The sequence below is a fragment of the Physella acuta genome, unplaced genomic scaffold (assembly GCF_028476545.2).
Source record: "Physella acuta isolate Inbredline_101_S28 unplaced genomic scaffold, ASM2847654v3 ptg000787l, whole genome shotgun sequence".
Taxonomy (NCBI): Eukaryota; Metazoa; Mollusca; class Gastropoda; family Physidae; genus Physella; species Physella acuta.
Window position 1 is genome coordinate 10,093 of NW_026732305.1, and position 24,748 is coordinate 34,840.

General features: G+C 34.2%; 1 protein-coding gene across 1 annotated transcript; it reads left to right on the plus strand.

Moving 5' to 3' along the window:
- Positions 1-190: 190 nt before the first annotated feature.
- Positions 191-24,576, plus strand: LOC131950909 (uncharacterized). The gene is made up of 21 exons (XM_059313117.1): positions 191-335; positions 1,361-1,463; positions 2,154-2,266; positions 3,486-3,579; positions 4,800-4,918; positions 6,814-6,907; positions 7,764-7,882; positions 9,437-9,526; positions 11,437-11,572; positions 15,083-15,198; positions 15,734-15,766; positions 16,227-16,332; positions 16,503-16,627; positions 17,971-18,079; positions 18,824-18,939; positions 19,135-19,176; positions 20,978-21,086; positions 21,631-21,737; positions 22,223-22,256; positions 22,491-22,529; positions 24,467-24,576. The coding sequence occupies exons 1-21, from the start codon at positions 290-292 to the stop codon at positions 24,477-24,479; spliced, it is 1,863 nt and encodes a 620-aa protein (XP_059169100.1). The 5' UTR covers positions 191-289; the 3' UTR covers positions 24,480-24,576.
- Positions 24,577-24,748: the final 172 nt, after the last annotated feature.

A 24,748-nucleotide genomic window follows, 5' to 3' on the forward strand; every position in this document is an offset into this window, starting at 1 on the left:
GGGGGGGAGGGGGGTGACACATCATGAGTTACCGCACCGGGTGACACCCGACTTAGCGACGCCACTGCTCGTGTTGAAAAGTCAGGTAAAAAAATATCGTGTTGTATCGCACATGTATCGATACCAAAATAACATTACCACGTTTTGATTGGCTGTTTTATTTTTAAATGTTAATCTTATCTCCCTTTGTTCTGCTACTTACTCCCCTCTTCACTTGGCTTGTGGAGTTCATCAGCGAGAGTAGTCTCGCTTTATTTGTCTCAGTTAATTTCTGATCCGGATCGCGAACATGGATTACAAGCTGCTGTTATTTTTAACTAATCTCGCTGCTTATGGTAAAAAGTTTTTTACATTTTATATTTATCTTGAACTTTTTAATTTTAAATTTATGATTTGGGGGTCGTCCATAAATGACGTCACCCTCGTAGGGGGGAGGGGGGTCCGTAATTTTGTGACGGTGTGGGATGAGGGGGACAGGGGGGGGGGGGGGGTTCAGATGGTGTGACGTCACTTTTTTTGCAGTGTAAAAAAAGGATTGTTAGAAAACGATTTCTTAGCCGTTATTTCGCGTTTATAAAACGGTTTCAATAAATTGTAATAGGAATTGATCGAAATACTCTATGTTGACAGAGTTCTGACAAGATTTTGGAAAAATATCGATGTTTTAAGAAAAATTCAAAAGCAATTTCAAGGGGGGGGGGGTTGTAGGCTGAGGTGTGACGTCATTTTAGGAAGGGTCTGGCTTTTTGTGACGACGTGTGACGGAGGGAAGGGGGGAGGTAAAAATCGTCAAAAAAGCGTGACGTCATTTTTGGATGACCACTTTAAAGGGTAAAAATATAGGTGCCTTCTATGTGAAGTTAAGCATGCCCCTTACAACAAATTAATTTGTTGAATGCTATGTAAGCTAAGCTAGAGAGAAAAGCCTGAAATCGAAATCAGCGACCTCTTTGGCGCAAAACAAGTTGACACGTAATACTTAGTTATGTTGGAAGAAATTCCATCCAGCATAACAGTTAGAAAATAATAATAATAATCGTAAGAAAAACTAATTAGTATAATCATCGTAAGAAAGACTAATTAGTATAATCATCGTAAGAAAGACTAATTAGTATAATCATCGTAAGAAATACTAATTAGTATAATCATTTTAAGAAAGACTAATTAGTATAATCATCGTAAGAAAGACTAATTAGTATAATCATCGTAAGAAAGACTAATTAGTATAATCATCGTAAGAAAGACTAATTAGTATAATCATCTTAAGAAAGACTAATTAGTTTAATCATCGTAAGGAAGCCTAATCATTATAATCATCGTAAGAAAGACTAATTAGTATACTATTTTCTTATTTTTGCAGCTGCGCTTGGCACAACAGCGTCATGTACTGAGAATGATATTCTAACCTGCTCCAAAGGAATGACAGATATCGTAGGCGTTGTAGATATTAATGCAGCATGCAAGTAAGTGATGTCGAATAAAGGACACATACATGTAAATAGCAAAAGTAAAACTGAAATTTAGGGAGGGGGGGGGGGTGTGGTACGGACTCAATTTTTCCCGGTGGGGGGGGGCGGAGACTGGTAAAAGTTGAATATTTTGTATATTTTCTATATTAATTTTATTTCGTTCGGGGGGTGGGTGGGGGGTGGCTAAAAGGTAGACGTTCTTAAGGGTTTTTCAAAAGAGATGCCTGAAAGAAACTCTGCATATAAAAACAAGTACAAACAAGACGACTACAGACTGCTCACAACACCAGGGGTAAACATAAAAACGGCCGGGACTAAACACGCTACACCGACTAATCGAACTTTTGTATAACAATATATCTTTACTTTCTCTAACATGAATTAGGTACTCATTAGAGACTCAGGGGCGGATTACTGACTTGAACCCGGATTCGAACTCCAGACTTACAGGTTCAGCTCTCTACCACTAGACCACTCCGTCCCCTATCTATCTTTTAATGCTGACTTAATCTAGACTAGACTCTTTCATTATTTTTCTTGCTCCCCAAGACTTGGAAAAAATGCTTTGGGACCATATTCTGTTTACTTGCTCTACAGCGACCAAATTTTTTGTATAACGATATATCTTTTTATGCTGACTTAATCTAGACTAGCCTCTTTCATAAACTTTTCTTGTTTTCCAAGAATTGGTAAAGAAGCTGCGGATTGTTTACTTGCGCTACAACCCTCATGCGATGAGGATATAAAGAGCAAAATTGACATGGGATTGTCACAAGTAAACAGGTTACTCGGAGCTTGTAAGTACGGTTGAAAACTACGTTTTCAATTGCATGAACCTTTCTAAAAAACAAAGTTTTGGGTTGTAAAAATCCGGGTCTTCGACACACTACAAAAATTTGTTTTACTCTATGGAGCTGATATATGAAGAATAACTACCAGAAATAGGAAGAAAATACAATAATTTATAAACGCAAGACAGAAAGATCTTTCGAATACGCTGGTTTAAAACCATCAGAAATGAGGTACTATGGCAACGGACAAATCAAATGCCAGATGAAGAAGAGATGAAATGGATTGGCCACACACTCACGAAGCCTGTATCCAGCATAACAAGACAGGCCCTCACCTGGAATCCACAGGGTAAAAGGAAAAGAGGCCGACTAAGGAAGACCAAGGAAAAAGACTTCAAGCAGATTGGATACACCTGGGGACAGTTGGAGAGACTAGCCAAGGATAGAAATGACTGGAAAGCTCTTGTCAGCGGCGTATTTCCGAGGGAGGGGGCGACATGCTAACCTAATCTAACCTGTTAAAGTACTCCACACAACCTAGCGGTTGACGGGGCAGATGAAGTAGAGTTTACCTGTTTATGACACCTCGTTATATTGAAGTATAGTAGGGCCAGCACTATACCCAACCGCCTTTACTTTCTCTAACTTAGTTCAGGTACACTTCAGAGCTGGGTGGGTTCGTGACGTCCCAAGGACTCAAACTCAGGATCCGAACGTAAGACTTTCATGTTAGCAGTCGTACGTTCTATCATCCGACCTCGAAATCTTATAAAACATCTCAAGCGGGTACATACATTTAACTTAATATTATAACAGTGGAAGGTTATATGATGCTATTGTAATATTCAAAGTATATCAAGTATTACACCTTGGAATTTGCTTTCATTCAAGTCATATAGAGCCGATAAAATTTGGCTAACGTATAAAAGCCAAAATAAAACAAAGACTTGATTTATATTCAAGACTTAATAAGCAAATTATTTATGATTTTAAAATCTTCAATGCATTCAAAATCTTATCGTTATAAAGGTTTTAACTTATTTATTTTTAAATGACATGATTTATATGTAAGCCATTTTTGGGCAACGTGGTCAAGAAACCATTGTGCTGAGTACATAATGTGAAAAAAACAGATACTTTACTTGATCTTCCTTGTCAAGTCTGTTTGAGATACGTTGTTATAGGATTTTGTAATGTTTACACTTAGATATATTTGAACCTACAGGTAGTTTAACTGACTCAGACTGCACTGTCATGAAATGTATTAGCTCAACCCTTACAAATCCTCAGACACCTGCTAGCTTAGAAGATGCTTGCAGGTAAATATGTGACCTTTCTTCAGACAATCTTGTTACAGTATACAATTCAGAAACAGCTAAATATTAAAATAAACATTAATTCAACAAAAACAACGAAAACAACAACTACTACAACAATAACATCATCATCAACAACAACAACATCATCATCAATTAGAGCAAAAACGACAACTACAACATCAACAACATCAACAGCAACAACAACAACAAGAGCAACAACGACAACTACAACATCAACAACATCAACATCAACAACTACTACAACATCAAAATCAATAACAATATCATCAACATCAACAACAACATCAACATTAACAACAACATCAACAACAACAACAACATCATCATCATCAACAACATCAACAACAACATCAATTACAACAACAACAACAACATTAACAACAACAACAGCAACAACAATAACAACAATAACACCATCATCAACAACAACATCATCAACAACTAAAACATCAAAAACAACTACAAAAAGATCATCAACAACAATAACATCATCATCAACTATAACATCAACAACAGCAACAACAACATCAACATCAACAACAACAATATCAACAACAACAACAACTATATCATCATCAACAATAACATCATCATCAACTATAACATCAACAACAACATCAACAACACCATCAACAACAGCAACACCAACAACAATATCAACAACAACAACAATATCATCAACAACAATAACATCATCATTAACTATAATATCAACAACAGCAACAGCTACATCAACAACATCAACGACGACAACATCAACAACAACAACAACTAAATGATCATCAACAACATCAACAACAACAAAATCAACAACATCAACAACATCAACAGCATCAACATCATCATCAACAACAACATCATCAACAACAACAGCAACAATGTCAACGACAAATACAACATCAAAACCATCAACAACACCACCACCAACAACAACAACAGCAACAACGACAACTACAACATCAACAACATCAACAACAACATCATCTTCAACAACAACAGCAACAACGACAACTACAACATCAACAACATCAACAACAACATTATCAACAACAACATCAACAACAACAGCAACATCAACAAAACAACAACAACATCATCAACAACAACAACAATAACATCAACAATAAAATTATTTAAATAAAAGTCATAAATCGCAATGTTTATATCTTACAATTAAAATTAAATTAAAACATTGATAGGATAGCAGGCCAAGCCTCCAATTGTCTCGCAGAACAAAAAGTCAAATGTGCTGGTGATCAAAATGCTACAGACATGATAGAAAGGCTTTTGCCTGGTCTCCAACAAATGCTTGCTAATTGTGAGTATAATGTTGGACATTAATTGTGAGTATAATGTTGGACTTTAATTATAATGTTGAGCATTAATTTTGGGTATAATGTTGAGCATTAATTGTGAGTATAATGTTGAGCATTAATTGTGAGTATAATGTTGGACTTTAATTATAATGTTGAGCATTAATTTTGGGTATAATATTGAGCATTAATTGTGAGTATAATGTTGAGCATTTATTGTGAGTATAATGATTAGCATTAATTGTGAAAATAATGTTGAGGATTATTTGTGAGTATAATGTTGAGCATTTAATAGTGAGTATAATGTTGAGCTTTAATTGTGAGTATAATGTTGAGCATTAATTGTGAGTATAATGTTGGGCATTAATTGTGAGTATAATGTTGAGCTTTAATTGTGAGTATAATGTTGAGCATTAATTGTGAGTATAATGTTGAGCATTAGTTGTGAGTATAATGTTGAGCTTTAATTGTGAGTATATTGTTGAGCATTAATTGTGAGTATAATGTGGAGCTTTAATTGTGAGTATAATGTTGAGCATTAATTGTGAGTATAATATTGAGCATTTATTGTGAGTATAATGTTGAGCATTAATTGTGAGTATAATGTTAAGCATTAATTGTGAGTATAATGTTGGGCATTAATTGTGAGTATAATGTTGGGCATTAATTGTGAGTATAATGTTGGGCATTAATTGTGAGTATAATGTTGAGCATTAATTGTGAGTATAAAGTTTAGCATTAATTTTAAGTATAATGTTGAGCATTAATTGTGAGTATAATGTTAAGCATTAATTGTGTGTATAATGTTGATCTTTAATTGTGAGTATAATGTTGAGCATTAATTGTGAGTATAATGTTGAGCTTTAATTGTGAGTATAATGTTGTACATTAATTGTGAGTATAATGTTGGGCATTAATTGTGAGTATAATGTTGAGCATTAATTGTGAGTATAATGTTGAGCTTTAATTGTGAGTATAATGTTGAGCATTAATTCTGAGTATAATGTTGGGCATTAATTGTGAGTATAATGTTGGGCATTAATTGTGAGTATAATGTTGTACTTTAATTGTGAGTATAATGTTGGGCATTAATTGTGAGTATAATGTTGTACTTTAATTGTGAGTATAATTTTGGGCATTAATTGTGAGTATAATGTTGTGCATTAATTGTGAGTATAATGTTGAGCATTAAAGTTTCTTTTGCTAAAATTTAATTCAAAATTATGAAATTCCATAACAAAAGGGATACTACAATAATGAATGCTAGAGATCACTCTATAAGATAGCCGTCGAATAAACATTTTTCCCGGGCTTTGTGATTTATTTGTGCCTAAGATACGTCCACTAACTAAGAGGACAGAGATATTTTTTTTTTCGATATTGCAAGCTACCTGATCAGGTTTTAACGCAAATATTTTTATTAGTTGTAACTTAATTCATAACAATTTATAAAAGTGGAAAATACACAGGTATAAGCACTTTTATAAAAATAGCCATTTATATGCACTGAAAGTACCGAAATACAACTAATTTGCTTTCTTTAGTAAACGTATTGGACGCCCGCGAAATCTCTTACACGTTTTAGTAAGCAATGGTTTTATTAAAAACCAAATTAGCTTTACTTTTTTAAAATAATTCAGTGCTTTCAAAAGCTTATTATTATGAAGGTTTTTAAATTTTTTAAATTATAAAATAATATGATGTAAATGTAAGACATTACTGAACGACATGGTCAAGAACGAAGAATGTTCATCAAATCACACAGACTATAAGTTATTGTACTGACCACACAATGTGAAAGATACAGATGAACTTGCTCTGCCTTATAAGGCTGTTAAGTCTGAAATAAACTGTTATAGGATTGTATGATGTTAACGCTTACAAATATTTGAACTTACAGGCCCTTCTAGTGATTCAGACTGCAATGTCATGAAGTGTATGAACTCAATCGTTGGCTTACCTCAGTCCCCACAAAACCAAGCAGAAGCTTGCAAGTGAGTCTGTTGTATATCGTCAATAAAAGTTGAAAGTAAACAAAAATTTAAAATTGTATATTACATTTTATAAATGAAACAGGCATAAATTGCAATGTTTGTATTTTGCAATAAAAAATTAGATAAAAACATTGATAGGTTAGCAAAAGAATATATCCAGCTGTATCGTAATAAAACTTGAAATAAACATACATTTTAAAATTGTAATTACATATTATAAATAAAACAGGCATAAATTGCAATGTTTGTATCTTGCAATAAAAATTGAATAAAAACATTGATAGGTTAGCAAAAGAATACATCCAGCTGTATCGTGAATAAAACTAGAAAGTAAACAAATTTTAAAAATTTAAGTTACATTTTATAAATGAAACAGGCATAAATTGCAATGTTTGTATCTTGCAATAGAAAATTGAATTAAAACATTGATAGGTTAGCAAAAGAATATATCCAGCTATTTCACCAAACTAAAAGTTAAATATAAACATCAATCTTAAAATTTTGAATAACATTTTATAAACAAAACAAGCATAAATTGCAATGTTTGTATTTTGCAAATAAAAAATTGATTCAAAACATTGATTGTTTAGCTAAAATCCACCTGTATCGTCATAAAACTTGAAATAAACATACATTTTAAAAATTTTAAATTACATTTTATAAATAAAACAGTCATAAATTGCAATTACTTGTATCTTAATTTAATACATTGATAGGTTAGCAAAAGAATATATCTAGCTATTTCACCAAACTAAAAGTTAAATGTAAACATCAATGTTAACATTTTAAATTACATTTTTATAAATAAAACAAGCTTAAATTGCAATGTTTGTATCTTGATTTAATACATTGATAGGTTAGCAAAAGAAACTTCCAACTGTTTCACCGAACTAAAAGCTAAATGTGCTGGTAATCAACAAACTACATCCCAAATAGAAGCGGTTTCGCCTGGAATCCTACAAATGCTTGCTAATTGTAAGTATAATGTTGAGAATTAAGATTTTCTGATAGTACATTTGTGATTATAGCGCTTAGCATTATTAAAATACTTATGGGTGCTTTCTCTGTTGTTAGTCGTTGCTGTAACATCTATATATAATTCTCTTCATGGAGATCGTAGAAAACAATACGCAGCTTAGCCACCACCCTCATCTCCACCTGTCAGGTTCACCCCTAATGTTTACAACCGTAGAGCCGGGTTAGTGACGGCTATTAGGGGCAGATAAGTTAGTATTTAACGATTTGAAACGAAGGGGAGGTAACAATTTCTGATGATCTTTTCTTTATCTGTAAACGGCTGCTTTCACTGGGCGGGAGGGAGGGGGGGGGGTAAGGGGTAGTGTTAAATTCACAAACTATGAATTGATGATAAGCAGAAAATAAACAACTAGATAGATGGCGGCGTATACTACGTCGCGGGTCAGCTCGTAAATAATATTTAAAGACAAGTGCTCTCACGGACAACAAAAGGTTAAAGACAAAATATTCTAGACGTCTCCCGAGCGTTCCCTCGATCTAATCTGCATACGAACCCTCCCTACAAATGTTGTACTTAACTTACAAACAGATGACATAATAAAGATTTTTCGCAGGTAATGCTCAACGCGAATCTAATTATTAAAGCCTGGGTGTGGCTAACTAATTTGAACAAATTGTTTTATAAGCTTTTGTTTCGTTCATTATGTCCGGTTTTTTTTTTGGTGTGATGTGGGAAATCTATTAACCCAATCTTATTCAACGACTTAATCAAATACAATTAAGTATTGCGTGTCATATAGTCCTTCTTCTGTGTTCTTAATTTTAGTGTTGGAAGGGATACCCTCCAACACAAAAGGCCATTGACTCCGATTTCAGCCTTCTTTTCTTTTTGGATTTGCTTCCATAGCCTTTGTCCATCCGAGAACAAAATGCAAGGCAGCAGTTGTTTGATTTTGACTTTCTGGTATATACGAAGTATAGAGAAAGTCTTGCAATCTTGCAAAAAAAAGTCGAGATTATTGCAAATCTCGACATTTTACACCTCCCTGAGTCGAAAAAAGATAGTTTTGCAATCTTGTACGTATGTATGTGTGTATGTGTGTGTCTGTGTGTGTGTGTCTGTAAACACGATAACTTGAGTACCGTTACAGGTAGGTTGATGAAATTTCATATATAAGTATTATATCAAAATCGTAGATCCGTATCAACTTTTGAGCTATTTCCGGTAACCGGAAGTGGAACTTTTTCTACTTTCAATATTTCTGAAGCCTATAACTTGAGAAATTAAAAATGGATTAAAAATCATGTCTATATCCCGAGTTGCCATCCCATGTTGTTTTATATAAGAATATTCGAGAAAGTTTAGGTGAGATCACTCCCGGTTTATTTAAAAATATTTTAAAATATTTTTCTCTCCTAGATGGGTTGCTGTCCCTCAACTGCCCAAAGGATTCGAACTTGAAGCCATGAACTTTACCTGCCCTACCACGCCGACCATTTTACCTTCCAATACGCTAAAATACTACTTATATAACTGTCATATTTTTACAGGCAAAGACAATAATGAGGAAGATGAAGAAAAGAAAACAGGAACCCAGAGACCAGTTAACAATAGACAGCATAAAAAGAAAAACAAAACAGGTACGAATTATTGAAGGTAAAAAGTAATTATCTTTAAAAAAAACCCATTAACATTAAAATTATTTTATTAATAATTAATTATGTTTATTGTTTGTATAATCAAAATTGACTAATAGTTTTTTTAAATAAAAGAAATAATTTTATTTTTACAGATGTTACCCCCATGTTAATGGGGTGCAGTGTATTAAAATTGTTTAATTTTGCATGAATTGAAACGTTGTTAAAGTATTATGTTATGTTTTTGTACTGTCGTAACTGTCTTAAGGCCATATGTAGTTTATGGATTTTATTTTTGTTTTGTGTTTTTGTTTTCATTATTCACTTACCGAGACTCGAAAGTTATTTATATATTGTGATTATTTCTATTATAGGCTACTCTACTTCGTGTGTTAAGAGTTGTGTGTGTGTGATGGGGGTGTATGTGTGTGGTATTTGTGGTGTATGTATGTGGTATTTGTGGTGTATGTGTGTGATGGGGGTGTATGGACGTGTGGTATTTATGGTGTATTTATGTGATGGGGTTGTATGGACGTGTGGTATTGGTGGTGTATGTATGTGATGGGGGTGTATGGATGTGTGGTATTGGTGGTGTATGTATGTGATAGGGGTGTATGGACGTGGGGTATTTGTGGTGTATGTATGTGATGGGGGTGTATGGACGTGTGGTATTGGTGGTGTATGTATGTGATGGGGGTGTATGGATGTGTGGTATTGGTGGTGTATGTATGTGATAGGGGTGTATGGACGTGGGGTATTTGTGGTGTATGTATGTGATGGGGGTGTATGGACGTGTGGTATTGGTGGTGTATGTATGTGATGGGGGTGTATGGACGTGTGGTATTGGTGGTGTATGTATGTGGTATTTGTGGTGTATGTATGTGATAGGGGTGTATGGACGTGTGGTACTTATGTTGTCTGCTGTGTGGCTGTGTGTGTGATTGTAGAGCTAGTGCAGTAAAGTGTGGGTTATGCTATTTAAGATAATGGGATGTGAATCGCAGCATATGGTTTTATTGTGAAAGATATTCTACTACATTCTGACTCTATATTTTTTTACAATCTCTTTTGTTTTACTTATTTTACTGCATTTTACTCTACAACGCTACTTTATTCTATTAAATTCTACTCTATTTTAATTTAATGCAATTGACTTAATTTTAATATAATTCTATTAAGTTCTACTACATTTTCCTACATTCTATTAAATTCTACAAAGTCTATTATGATTCAACTCTACCTCTCCCAATCTATTCAAAGCTACTCCACTCTATTCCTTGATACTTTGTTTTGCTCAATGCATTGTGTGATGTAGTGCGTGGTTTTTTGTTGGGGAAGTGGTGAATGGTGTGGGATGAGTTTCAGGATATTGAGTGTGGGTGTCGTGGTGTGGGTTTTTAGCTGTATAAAACATTAAAATATGGGTCGTGCGTGTGTGTGTGTGTGTGTGTGTGGTTAAAAGTGGGGAAGGGGGTTGGGCGTGTTTCGGTGTGTTTTGGCGTGTTTCGGCGTGTTTCAGCGTGTTTCGTGGTGTCATACGGGTTGTGGTGTGTTTTGTTATTTACCTTGCATTATTCATTTCTCTTTTCTCATTTGTATAGCCCCCCCCCCTCCCCTTATGGGAACTTCAAATTTATTTTACAAGTTTAAAAAATGAGAAGGTATTGTGTGTTGTGTCTCATATGTTTTCTGTTCTTCGTTAGGTATCATTGCAATTTCACGCCGCAGCTTAGGCATGAGTATGCAGTTCGTATATATATATATATATATATATATATATATATATATATATATATATATATATATATATATATATGCATATTTATATTATTTCTTTATTCACATATGAATAGTTTTCTTATGTAGTTAAAAGCAGTTAACACTGTGATCCCAACTCTGATTTTAAACTACAGCTAAACGAGTTCTCACGCAAGTCCCAGTTGAAAACTCTCTAGGGTGCCGGGGAAACGTGGACCGCTGCATGGCAGACTTTGATCATAAACTTTTTTTGAGTGTAATCAATCGCAAAGCTACTGAAGAAACATGCAAGTGAGTCTATACTTTAATTGTTCGACTTTGTATCTGTAGGTTTATTATCTACGTGTGTAAATATTTCCGGGGTAATGTTGCGCAGCATCTCTGCATTCAGTGCTGGCGTAGGGTTATTTAGGGCCCTAGGCAAAACTTATTAAAACGCCCTCTTTTCACACAAATTTATTACTAAAACATATGTATAAGAAAACAATTCATTAAAAGTGACATATTAATTTATTATCAATTGCATACACGTTAAAGGTAGATATCAAAATCTAATTTTATTTGTCCCCTTCGTCTCAAAAGTTTGTACTAATTTCATCAATTCCAGTTTGCAAACGTTATCACATTCTATTGAAAGTCCACGAGTCTACTTTGTACTTTACGACAAAGCCCCCCCCCCCCGCCCCTTTAAACATTTTAAGTGCTTCCCCCCACTTCCAGGAAGAAAAAAAGTCTGGAAAAAAAAACCGACTTAAAAATAAGTTCTTGTAGTGTTGGGCTCTCTGCAGTCCTCCCAAGGTGAGTTCCAAAACGGAACGTACCTGTTTTAGCTTGAGTGTCTTTAGTTATAATTTTAATCTGTCTATATTGTGTGATTATGTAACGATTTTTTTTTTGAAAAATAAAAGGTTATAAATGTTATAGATTCCAGCCTAAAATTGTTAAATATGAATCCTTTAGGACAGGATGAAAAATATGAAAAGACAATTAATTAGATGTTTAATTTACGAGTAAGACTGTGTGTCTACTAACATTAAGTATTAAAATCTCCAACGACTATTGATGTATTTGTTTTTCAACTTGATAATGCTAAAAAACCTACCAAAACTGTTTTGTTTAGAACTTCTGCTCTATATAATTTTTACAATAGCAAATAATAACTTAAAGTTGTATTTATATGTAAACGGCCAACCTAAGGTGCAGGAATTTGAAATGAATGTAAAGTTAAGCAACGAATTATCTCCCATTTGAAAAAATAAATATAAAACTTTTATTCAAGGGAAATAACTTTAACAAGAATAGCTAACTTAACCAAGTGTAACTAAGATATGCTTGAAAAGCACAATAAAACGTTCTAAATTTCATTACGTAACAATGATTATAACAAATCTTTTATATTAGCTATGTAAACTTGAAAAAACAATATATGTTAGCTATTGAATACTTAACTGTAGGTTTTGTTTGAAAGTATGCAAGTAGTAGCTTTATAATAACATACTTCTATTCAACATTGATGACATTCGTTTGGTTGTTGCCATTAAAAAATTTACATTTATAATATTTTGGATCCCCTAAATAAAGGGACGCATTTCAAAAAATAATATACTGGTAGCTGTTTTAGTGATTGCTGGAATGATTGATTAAATATAAAAAAAAATTGAATTTTTTAGACAAAATAAAATTTACGGTTGGTTATACATTCCATCCTATTTAATATTATATATTAATACTTTAAGAGTGGTAATATAGATTCCTAAAAATATAAAGATTTTTCAACTAGAGAACGTCTACCTTTCTTTGTGTTTCGTACTGAATTGAAATCATCTAACTTACGATAAACTCGACTACTCGATATGCTCTACTACATTCACAACACATATCAAACTTCGATACCTAAACATAACTAGACTCGATGCTCCAGAACTACGACACCATCTCGCTTAACTTCACCAAGCTCTACAAACGATACCCCAAATCAACAACGATTATACTGGACCTACTACTACACTTAAACAATCAATGTAATTCGATACCTTAAAGGGGTAGGCTCCAGATAAAACTTCTTAATTGAAACTTTTTATTGATTTATTTGTGGATATCTAAGTTAGTGTACGTAACACTAATAGAATCAGCTAGCTAGTTTTTGTAACAGAAAACAGAATTTTTTTTTTTTTTTTTAATTTTTAAAAATTGGTATGGTGAAATTTCACTTAAATTTAATGGTTTTTCACCATAAAAGAACTTTGAAAATTTGAAAAAAAAATATTTCTAGCAATTTTTCTGTTACAAAAACTAGCCAGCTGATCCTATTAGTGTTAGTTGGATCAATGATTATATGGGCGGTTTCTATGTTACTTTATGAAATTTTAGAACTCCACAAAAGGTAGTTTTTTACAAGATGGCCGCCGTTTCCATGGCAACCATATTTTCCGAAGAGTCCCTGATGCATGCAAATATTTTCCCTTAAGTACCCTAACGTATATATACACAAATAAAATTTAAAAAAAAAGGCTTAATAATTAAAAAGTCTTTTTTTCAAATTTTTTCCGGAGCCTTCTCCCTGAATACCATAATACTCAATACTCCCGAACTCCAGAACTAAGATACTTCATCACCTGCATTCTCATTTCTCTATTACCAATCCGATTCCACTAGACCTTCAACTACAAAACAGCCGAATAAAAATTATAATACTTTAACACGTCTATACTTTATACCTACGAAACCATATCAGCAACAGCCAAATCTTAACGATTCATCAAAACTTACCAAACAAGTGCAATACTTTGAACACCCCGTCATTACAAAACTCCATACACCAGAACAGAAGGAGGTGGGGGTTTCTTTTTCACCTTCGCGAATATAGATAGGCCTAATTTTGGGGTGGGGGTACAAAATTGATAGTTCTTCCTGGGTACCGAAATAGACAGTTACTCCTTTATAAAAGTTATTAAATATTAGGTACTTTGTGATAATAGCGATTAAAACCTTTTTACGCCCCCCCTAGGGATGGCGCCCTAGGCGACCGCCTAGTTCGCCTTATAAGTAGCGCCAGCCCTGGCTGCATTACTAAAACACGTAAGCTGTCCATAGCAGAAATAATAATAAAAAGTTTATGAAAACATCTTTTTACAAATCTTCATTTAATATAGCTGAAAATGTTGCTAACGTGATAATTTGTTTTTATTACAATTATTAAATATTTTACGAATAATGCACTTACCTTTAATGAACAAATAGTGGTGGCGTGGTCGAGTCGGTAAAGCTCATGGTTGTTAAACCGTAAAGTCTCGACTTCGAACCCTCGGTTGGGGACAGCCACTCTCCTAGGAGTGACAAATCCAAAATAAATAAAAAAATACTCCCTTGTAGTTTGTTCTTGATTGAACAAAGGTTACGGAAGCAAATCCAAACAGAAAAGCGGGCTGAAAACGGAGTCAATGGTCTCAGTGGCGCACCCCCCCCCCCCCTCGAACTTTTCATTTGCACCCCCCCTCAAACTTTCGATTTGCAACCCCCCTCGAACTTTTCATTTACACCCACCCCCCTCAAACTTTCGATTTCCAACCCCCCTCGAACTTTTCATTTGCACCCCCCCCCCCCCCATCAAACTTTCAATTTGGCGCCCCTCTGAGGACGGCGCCAGGGGACATATGCCCCCCCCCCCTCGCTACGCCTCTGGTGGCGCATAATAATTTGACACGTATAATCAAGTGTGTTGGAAGGGGCTCCACTAAAACTAAAGAACGAAGAAGAAGAAGAATGTAATGCTAACTGACTTGCTGTGTTTCCTACTTCCAGAGGGGCGGCTGGCGTACGAGAGTGTGTACATGAGGCTGATCGCTTTTGCCAAACGTCATCTGATAGAGAGTTGTACAGCGAGAGATACCTTATGTTAACATCAATCATAGAACTTTGTAAGATTTAATTTTTTTACTACAATATATACTTCTGTATATACGGACATAATATTAATATGCATGAATATATATATATATATATATATATATATATATATATATATATATATATATATATATATATATATATATATATATATATATATATATATATATATATATATATATATATATATATATATATATATATATATATATATATATATATATATAATGTACATGTTTATGTATATGTATATGCGTATGCGTATGCGAATGCATATGCGTATGCGTATGCGTATGTGTATGTGTATGTGTATGTGTATGTGTATGTGTATGTGTATGTGTATGTGTATGTGTATGTGTATGTGTATGTGTATGTGTATGTGTATGTGTATGTGTATGTGTATGTGTATGTGTATGTGTATGTATGTATGTATATATATATATATATATATATATATATATATATATATATATATATGTGTGTGTGTGTGTGTATTATGGAGCGTCTGTATTTTATTTAGTAATACACCTGCATATATTTTAATAGGCACAAGAGAAAAAGAAGAATATTTAACAACAGGTAAGTCATAGGTTTTACCTGCAATTTTCAAGTTTCCTTTTAATAATAACGTTTTATTAGTAATGTTGATTACCAACACTTTCTATAACCAGCACAGTAAGCCAAAACGTTAATTTAAAGCCTAGCCATACGACATAATAAAGTTAAAAGTAAAGATTCCCTTTCAAACCTGACGGTCTATGGGGCAAGTGAAGTAGAGTTCACTTGTTTCTGTGACCTCGGCATATGAAGAGATAGTGTGGTCAGCACTATGTCCAGCCGCCTTTACTTTCCCTAACGTGAGTTAGGTTCCCATCAGAGTTGGGTGGACTCAGGGACGGTCTCCTGACTTGAACCCGGATTCGAACTCGAGACTTACGAGCAGTCCAGCTCTCTACCGCTAGACTACTCCATACGACATACTTGAACCGAAACCCCGAATGAGAATCCGCAGAATGTACTAATTTTTCAATTTTTGTAGATCTGTTAGATTCGCCATCTACAGCTTGTAATGCGAATGGCTTTTATCTATGCAAGAAAGGCTGGTCAAGAGTACGCAATATTCATGACGATGGCGAGAGGTGCAGGTATGGTATTATTTAAATGTTTTATACACACACACACACACATATATATATATATATATATATATATATATATATATATATATATATATATATATATATATATATATATATATATATATATATGATGTTCAATGTAGCAAATGATAAATTCTATGTTTCTTTGTCCTCAGAATTCTCAAAGATTCCATTGAATGTAGCATACGATTACGTATGCTCTGTCCTGATGTCAAATATATACGTAGAGAAATTCACGCCATATATGAAACCCTCAACATGACAAAGTTGTACCACACTTGTAGGTTAATAACAACTACACATCTACACTAGTATCAACACATTTCAAAAAAAAACTGTTACATTATGTCTTTTTAGTGATTGTTACGTCCCTTGTATTATGTATATCACGGTTACGTCCCTTGTGTGTTCACTGTGTAATGTGTAGTTGATGTGTGTATGCTAGTGAGTTAGCGTAAGGTAGAGTCAGACGCTCTTTAAAAAAGCATGCATTTAACTAACTCATTCTTGAAACGAAACACACAACCCTACATTAACTGGGAGGTATATTCCAATTTAGATGGTGATTTATTTCTTGATATATGCATCTGTTGTCTTTATATTTAAAGCCAGCATTATTTAAAAAGTCGCTAAAACTAAAATTAGCATAACAAAGAAACTAATGTTTATTTTTTGAAATCCCAGACAATTATTTTAGTAAAAAAACAGTTGACTCGATTATACTAAGAAAATGATTATACTAAAAATTGATTATTGCATTCTTTCTTTTTTTAATTTTATAAACATCAATGTAGCCATCAAATTCTAAATGTGATGACTAGACTTTGCGGCGATTAAAAAACATGTTATTAAAGACGTACCATTTTAAAAAGCATAGAAAAATTACCTGAACTCTTAGTTATATCATGGGACGGCGTGGCCTAAATGGTAGAGCTAATCCGAAAGTCTTGAGTTCAAATCCGGATTCAAGTCAGTACAGCGTCACTGAGTCCACCCATCTATGATGGGTACCTAACTCACGTTAGTGAAAGTAAAGGCGGCTGGGCAAAGTGCTGACTACGCCATCCCTTCCCGAGGTCAAGAATCTCTACTTCACCCTTTATATAGCTTGGTCAAGAAACATAAACTCTACTTCATCTGCTTAATGTATCGATCGGCCTAAAAACGATTATTTACTTTAGTTATATCAACCTATATCAGATGCAGTCTTAGCAGTGGCGTAGCGAGGTCGGGTGTCACCCGGTGCGGCAATTAATGGTGTCACCCCCCCCCCCCAGAGGCGTAGCGACCCTTCCCGGGGGCAAACTTTCAAATTTTCGATTTGCACCCCCCCTCAAGTTTTCGATTTGCACCCCCCCCCCCTCAAGTTTTCGATTTGCGCCCCCCCCCCCCCCCCCCCCGTCAAGTTTTCGATTTGCACCCCCCCCCTCAAACTTCTTTCGATTTGCACCCCCCTCAAGTTTTTCTCTATATATTTTGCTATTTTTTGCCTTGGTGTCACCCCCCTAAATGGTGTCACCCGGTGCGGTCCGCACCCCCCCCCCCCACCTCGCTACGCCCCTGAGTCTTAGTATCAATTGTAATAGCAGGATGTGATCGATTTTGTCAAACTCCCATTAACAGGCATCGTTGGTACCACAAGAGATCTCATGCAGGTGCAGTTCTGCTTAGGATACATGGAGCGGTACCGAAGTAATTTAGGACCAATTATAAACAAAGAAGACATGTGCACGTAAGACTCTAAAATAATTAAATTCTGTCCGTTAAAAAATCAACTTCTGGTGCTCATGAATCTTAAAATAGATTTGATGTAAACTGACATCAATTATAGGGCTGGTAAGTAGGTCACCAACCAGTTCTATGGCGCATGTAGGTTGTATTGAGCCGTAGAACTGGTTGGTGACCTACTTACCAGCCGTATAGAGGAACTTTTTAATTAGTTTAAAATAGTTGGTGTTGTTATAAAAACAGATGTGGTTATAAATACCTGATTCTGTAGTTTTTGTATGGCTTCTCTAAAGATAGGACGTATTTAACATTTTAATGTTTTTATAAAGCAAAAAAAAAATGACTAAAACAATGATACTTTTGTTATCATTTTAAGAAGGTGTAACATGGTGTAGCTAGGCACTAGAAGAATATTAGCATAGTAAAAATATTTACCGGAAAGGATTTGAGTAAAAAGTGAAGACTATAGAAATTCAATCATGCCCAATTTAATATCCAACCAAAGCTTATCTTACTTAAGTCAATCTTAAATAAAGCACTGTTGATGTCAGTTAAGATTCTATTTTTTTATTATATATTTTAACGAACATAGTTATCTAAACAATTGAAAGATATGGTTAGATATAAAATATATTTATTTAAATAGTAATGTATTGTTATATATTTTAAAAAAATTTCCTCCTTTTTAGTGCATAATTATATAAAAGCTTGTTATTAAAACGTTTTTTATACAATGTATTAAAACTAGCGAGTTACCAGTGGTCAAAGAGTGTGCGCGTGCGGTTGCAGCCAATCAAAATAATTCGCAAGTTCAAGAGATGTTCGGCTGGGTTACAGAACAGTTTAGACCATTTGAAGAAGAGTGTAAGATTTTAATTTTTGTTAAAAATCAATCTTTGTAAGTAATACAAGCCAGATGCAAGTGTGTTGTCATGATGTAGGTACATATATATATATATATATATATATATATATATATATATATATATATATATATATATATATATATATATATATATATGCATGTATTTACAACTTACATTAAGTTTCTTTTTGCAGGCAGAGTAGATGAAGGAGAGAAAACAAAAAATTCACTTAAAGGTATGGCATAGTTTTAATTAAGCGTAATGATTTAATGCTTAGCGATTTTTAAAAGCCAAAACAGCTTGTATCTCCCGCTCTTACTCAATCAAGCACAATCTAATTTGTGCAATGCTTAAAACTATGAAGTAAGATTTAAGAATCCCTTTTGAAAGCATTGAAAACTATAGCGTAAATATTTCTTTTCTTAAATTAATACAATGAGGTCGTTGTGAACATAAAATATCACCACGTTGTGAACATAGAGTGGCGGTATTTTGTACTGGTGACTGATACACCGAGCTGATTTCTAGGTCACCGTACATACAGCTGACCTCTAACTCACTATACATTCAACTGATTTCTAGGTCACAGTACATGTATAGCTGACCTATAGCTCACCATCCTTATAGCTGACCTAAAGCCCACTGTTCATATAGCTGACCTATAGCCCACCATCCTTATAGCTGACATATAGCCCACTGTTCATATAGCTGACCTATAGCCCACTGTTCATATAGCTGACCTATAGCCCACTGTTCATATAGCTGACCTATAGCCCACCATCCTTATAGCTGACATATAGCCCACTGTTCATATAGCTGACCTATAGCCCACTGTTCATATAGCTGACCTATAGCCCACTGTTCATATAGCTGACCTATAGCCCACCATCCTTATAGCTGACCTATAGCCCACTGTTCATATAGCTGACCTATAGCCCACCATCCTTATAGCTGACCTATAGCCCACTGTTCATATAGCTGACCTATAGCCCACCATCCTTATAGCTGACCTATAGCCCTCTGTACATATAGATGACCTCTAGCTCACCATACATATAGCTGACCTCTAGCTCACCATACATATAGCTGACCTCTAGCCCACCATACATATAGCTGACCTATAGCCCACCATCCTTATAGCTGACCTATAGCCCACTGTTCATATAGCTGACCTATAGCCCACCATCCTTATAGCTGACCTATAGCCCACTTTTCATATAGCTGACCTATAGCCCACTGTTCATATAGCTGACCTATAGCCCACTGTTCATATAGCTGACCTATAGCCCACCATCCTTATGGCTGACCTATAGCCCACTGTACATATAGCTGACCTATAGCCCACTGTTCATATAGCTGACCTATAGCCCACCATACATATAGCTGACCTCTAGCTCACCATACATATAGCTGACCTATAGCCCACTGTACATATAGCTGACCTCTAGCTCACCACAAATATAGTTTTAATATAGCTCACCATACATATAGTTAACCTATAGCTCACTATACATATAGATGACCTCTAACTCACCATACATATAGCTGACCTCTAGCTCACCATACATATAGATGACCTCTAGCTCACCATACATATAGCTGACCTATAGCCCACCATACATATAGCTGACGGAAGGGAATGGCCTTATCGGTAGAGCGCTAAGTTGCTAACCCGAAAGTCTCGAGTTCAAATCCGGGTTCAAGTCACTAGAACTAGAACGTCCCTGTGTTCACCCAGCTCTGATGGATACCTGACTCATGTCGGCTGGGCAAGTGCTGACTACACCTTCCCTTCCTATGCCGAGATCAAGAAACATATGAACTCATCTGCCCGCTAGGTCTAAAGAGGATTCTTTTTTTTTTTTTTTTTTTTTTTTTTTTTTTTTTTTTACATATTTTACATTTTTTACACTGACCTATCCAAACATCCACATAATTACTTATGCCGCGGCAATAGTACCATTATACCATGCCGATACTATAACCCCTAATTGAATCGCAAAATGTGAAATCCTTTTAAAAAAAATTTTGAACAGGTAACAAAATGGATTCCAAAAATTGTGCGAAAGTGAGGGAATGCTTGGAAACCTTCACACTTTATCGTCGAACTTTGACTGAAAACAAGATTACCAGGGGAACATGCAGGTAGGTCTAGAAATATGTTCAGAGGCGTAGGGAGCGCGGGGGGTGGGGTGCGGACCGCACCGGGTGACACCATTTGGGGGGGTGACACCAAGGCAAAAAAGTGCCAAATGTACAGACTATAAATAAACATCGTTACTATTAAGTCTGCAGTGATTAAAGCTTATACGCATACATGTATCCGAATGTGTCTGTGGAATATATTTAAATGATAGGCCGACACACACATACACACACACACACACACACACACACAAATATATATATATATATATATATATATATATATATATATATATATATATATATATATATATATATATATATATATATATATATATATATAACCTTTAATATTGTTAATCAAGAGAATCAAGTAAGGATATAGTACGCATATTTTTATAGTGACAAAACACGTGGGGAAAATACTGGCATTTTTAACTACTTTTTAAATGTGCTATAACATACTGGCATTTGCATCTACTTTTATATGTGCTTTAACATGCTGGCATTTACAACTACTTTTATATGTGCTCCTAAATTCCAGATCGTTTTCTGACCACAAGAAGTGTGTACAAAATGCTGCTGGCGAATGCAAAAACAAAAAACTTATCAAAAAAGCAAAACAGGACATACAATCGGCTAAAAAGCAATGTAAGATTTTTATTTTAAATTATTATTTTATACGGTCGTACAAGAACTTAGAAGACGTCACTCTTCTTTGTGACGATGTGTGTCGTGGGAGGGCATGATTGGTTAAAAAAAAACATAATGTCGTTTATTTAAGAGCTGCGAATTTATTCTCGCAAATATCATTTTCATTTTTTAAAAAACTATCTCTAGATACACAGACTACGCATACACTCCAAAACACTGTTTCTTTCAGACCGCCCCCCCTCCCTCCCCTCAAAACACTCTGCCCCCCCCTCCCCCCCCCCCCCCCACCGTTCAGAACGAAATATAATTTATATTGAAAATATACACTTTTACCTGTGTCCGCACCCCTTTACGAGTGGCCCATCTTTTCTTCCATGGCGGCCCATCTTGTCCCTACCTTGCGGCCCATCTTATCTCTTTATATTCTAGAATAACATGATTCGCTTAAATTTAAAACTTAAAAAAAATTAAAAACTTTACAGGCAAAGAAATGAAAACAAAACAAAAAGATGATAGGTAAGTAAACTATAAATAGAAACAATTACCTTTTATGTTATCTTTTATATATCTGAATCAATATCAACATACATGTTGAAAATTCGGCTTATGCTCATATGGTATTTTGTTTCATTGACATTGTTATTTACTTTTCTGAAGGATACTATAGAATGTGTGGTAAAATTGCTAATTAGAGGTCACCATGATAAAACTATTATAACTTACAAAGTTGAACACTGTCCATTTTTACAGGAAGGGAAAAAAAGGAAAAGGAAAAAAACAAAATAAAAAGTAAGATTTTAAAAGTGTTATCTAGCCAACAGACACTTAATGTGTTTTTAATGTTCCAAAGAAGACGTATTTCATACATCTTAAGACTAATTATCGATAATTAATATTTTTTCTTTGATCCGTAGATATTTTTATGAATTACCAAAATATATAAACATCATATATATATATATATATATATATATATATATATATATATATATATATATATATATATATATATATATATATATATATATATATATATATATATATATATATATATATATATATATATATATATATATATATATATATATATATATATATGGTGCGCGGACCTTTGACCACAGGTGCTTTGACCATAGGGGGTTTGACCATAGGGGGTTTGACCACAGCGGAGCTTTGACCATAGGGGCTTTGACCATAGGGGGTTTGACCACAGCGGGCCTTTGACCATAGCGGTGCTTTGACTATAGGTGGTTTGATCATAGGGGGTTTGACCATAGGGGGTTTGACCACATGTGTTTTCTCAGCAGAGGGTCTTTGATCACAGGTGGTCTATCAACGGGTGTTTGATCACAAGCGCTGTGTCCGGCTTTGATCATAGGTGTGATACAATTAATAAGATTTTATACATGTTTCCTAAGAGTACGTTAATAGAAATTAACATGTATTTAAGAAAGCCAAGAACTATATTTTAGTCTCCACATAAAGGCTGGCGCTAGACCTCATAGATTTATTTTAAATATAAATGAAACACAAATAATGTGACATATAACAAGTTTCACAAATAAATAATGTAGAATTACTTGAAAATACATATCATATATAAAGGATAAAAAATGATACAAAACTTGCCAACAATATAGTCAAAGATGTAATACATAAAATGGTTAACTAAATGACAGATGTGCTATAGCACGCAAATATGTCAGTACATCTGTTTGACCATATTATTACATCATGTCGAAATTTAAAATATAATTTAGCAACTTTTAAAATAAATCCTTACCATATATGGACAGCATTGGACAAACCACCAGAGATCAAAGACCCTATGTGGACAAAACACCTATGATCAAAGCCGGACACAGCGCTTGTGATCAAACACCAGTTGATAGACCAGTGATCAAAGACCCTCTGCTGAGAAAACACCTGTGGTCAAACCCCCTATGGTCAAACCCCCTATGATCAAACCCCCTATGGTCAAAGCACCGCTATGGTCAAAGCCCCGCTGTGGTCAAACCCCCTATGGTCAAAGCCCCTATGGTCAAAGCTCCGCTGTGGTCAAACCCCCTATGGTCAAACCCCCTATGGTCAAAGCACCTGTGGTCAAAGGTCCTAGGACTATATATATATATATATATATATATATATATATATATATATATATATATATATATATATATATATATATATATATATATATATATATATATATATATATATATATATATATATATATATATATAATTAAAAATTAAATGCATATTTAAATACGGCACATCAACATCGCCTTACGAAATGACAATTAAAAAATCAGTTATTTTAGTAACACTATATATATATATATCTATATATCTATATATATATATATATATATATATATATATATATATATATATATATATATATATATATATATATATATATACATATATACATATATATATATATATCTATATCTATATATATATATATATATATATATATATATATATATATATATATATATATATATAAATATATATATATATATATATATATATATTTACAATAATTAATAAACAAAAAAAAAATGCAAAAGTGTTAAACTTTTAATGGTACCATTCCGTAGGTCACAATGTCTGATATGTTTATAATTCATAACAAAGCTTAAATATTTTAAATCACTAAACAAATCTACCAGTTGTAGAAAAAAATTCATAAGTCTAACACTTTTCTTTCTGCTCTAGAAACAGTAACTGAAACAAAAATCGTCTACAGATGAGACATCTATCTTCAACCGTGATTATGACATCGGCTACAAGCAAGCAGCGTTTCTTCCAGACTTTTCTCAACGGGGGGGGGGGGGGGCAACTTGAAATTTTTCGAGGGGGGGGGGGGTGAGGTGGCGGACACTGTTAAAAGTATATATTTTCTATAAAAAATCCATTTCGTTCGGAGGGTGGGGGATGGGCAGTAGACTTTCTTGGGGGTGGGGGGGGGGGAGCTCTGCCCCACCCGTAGAGATGCCT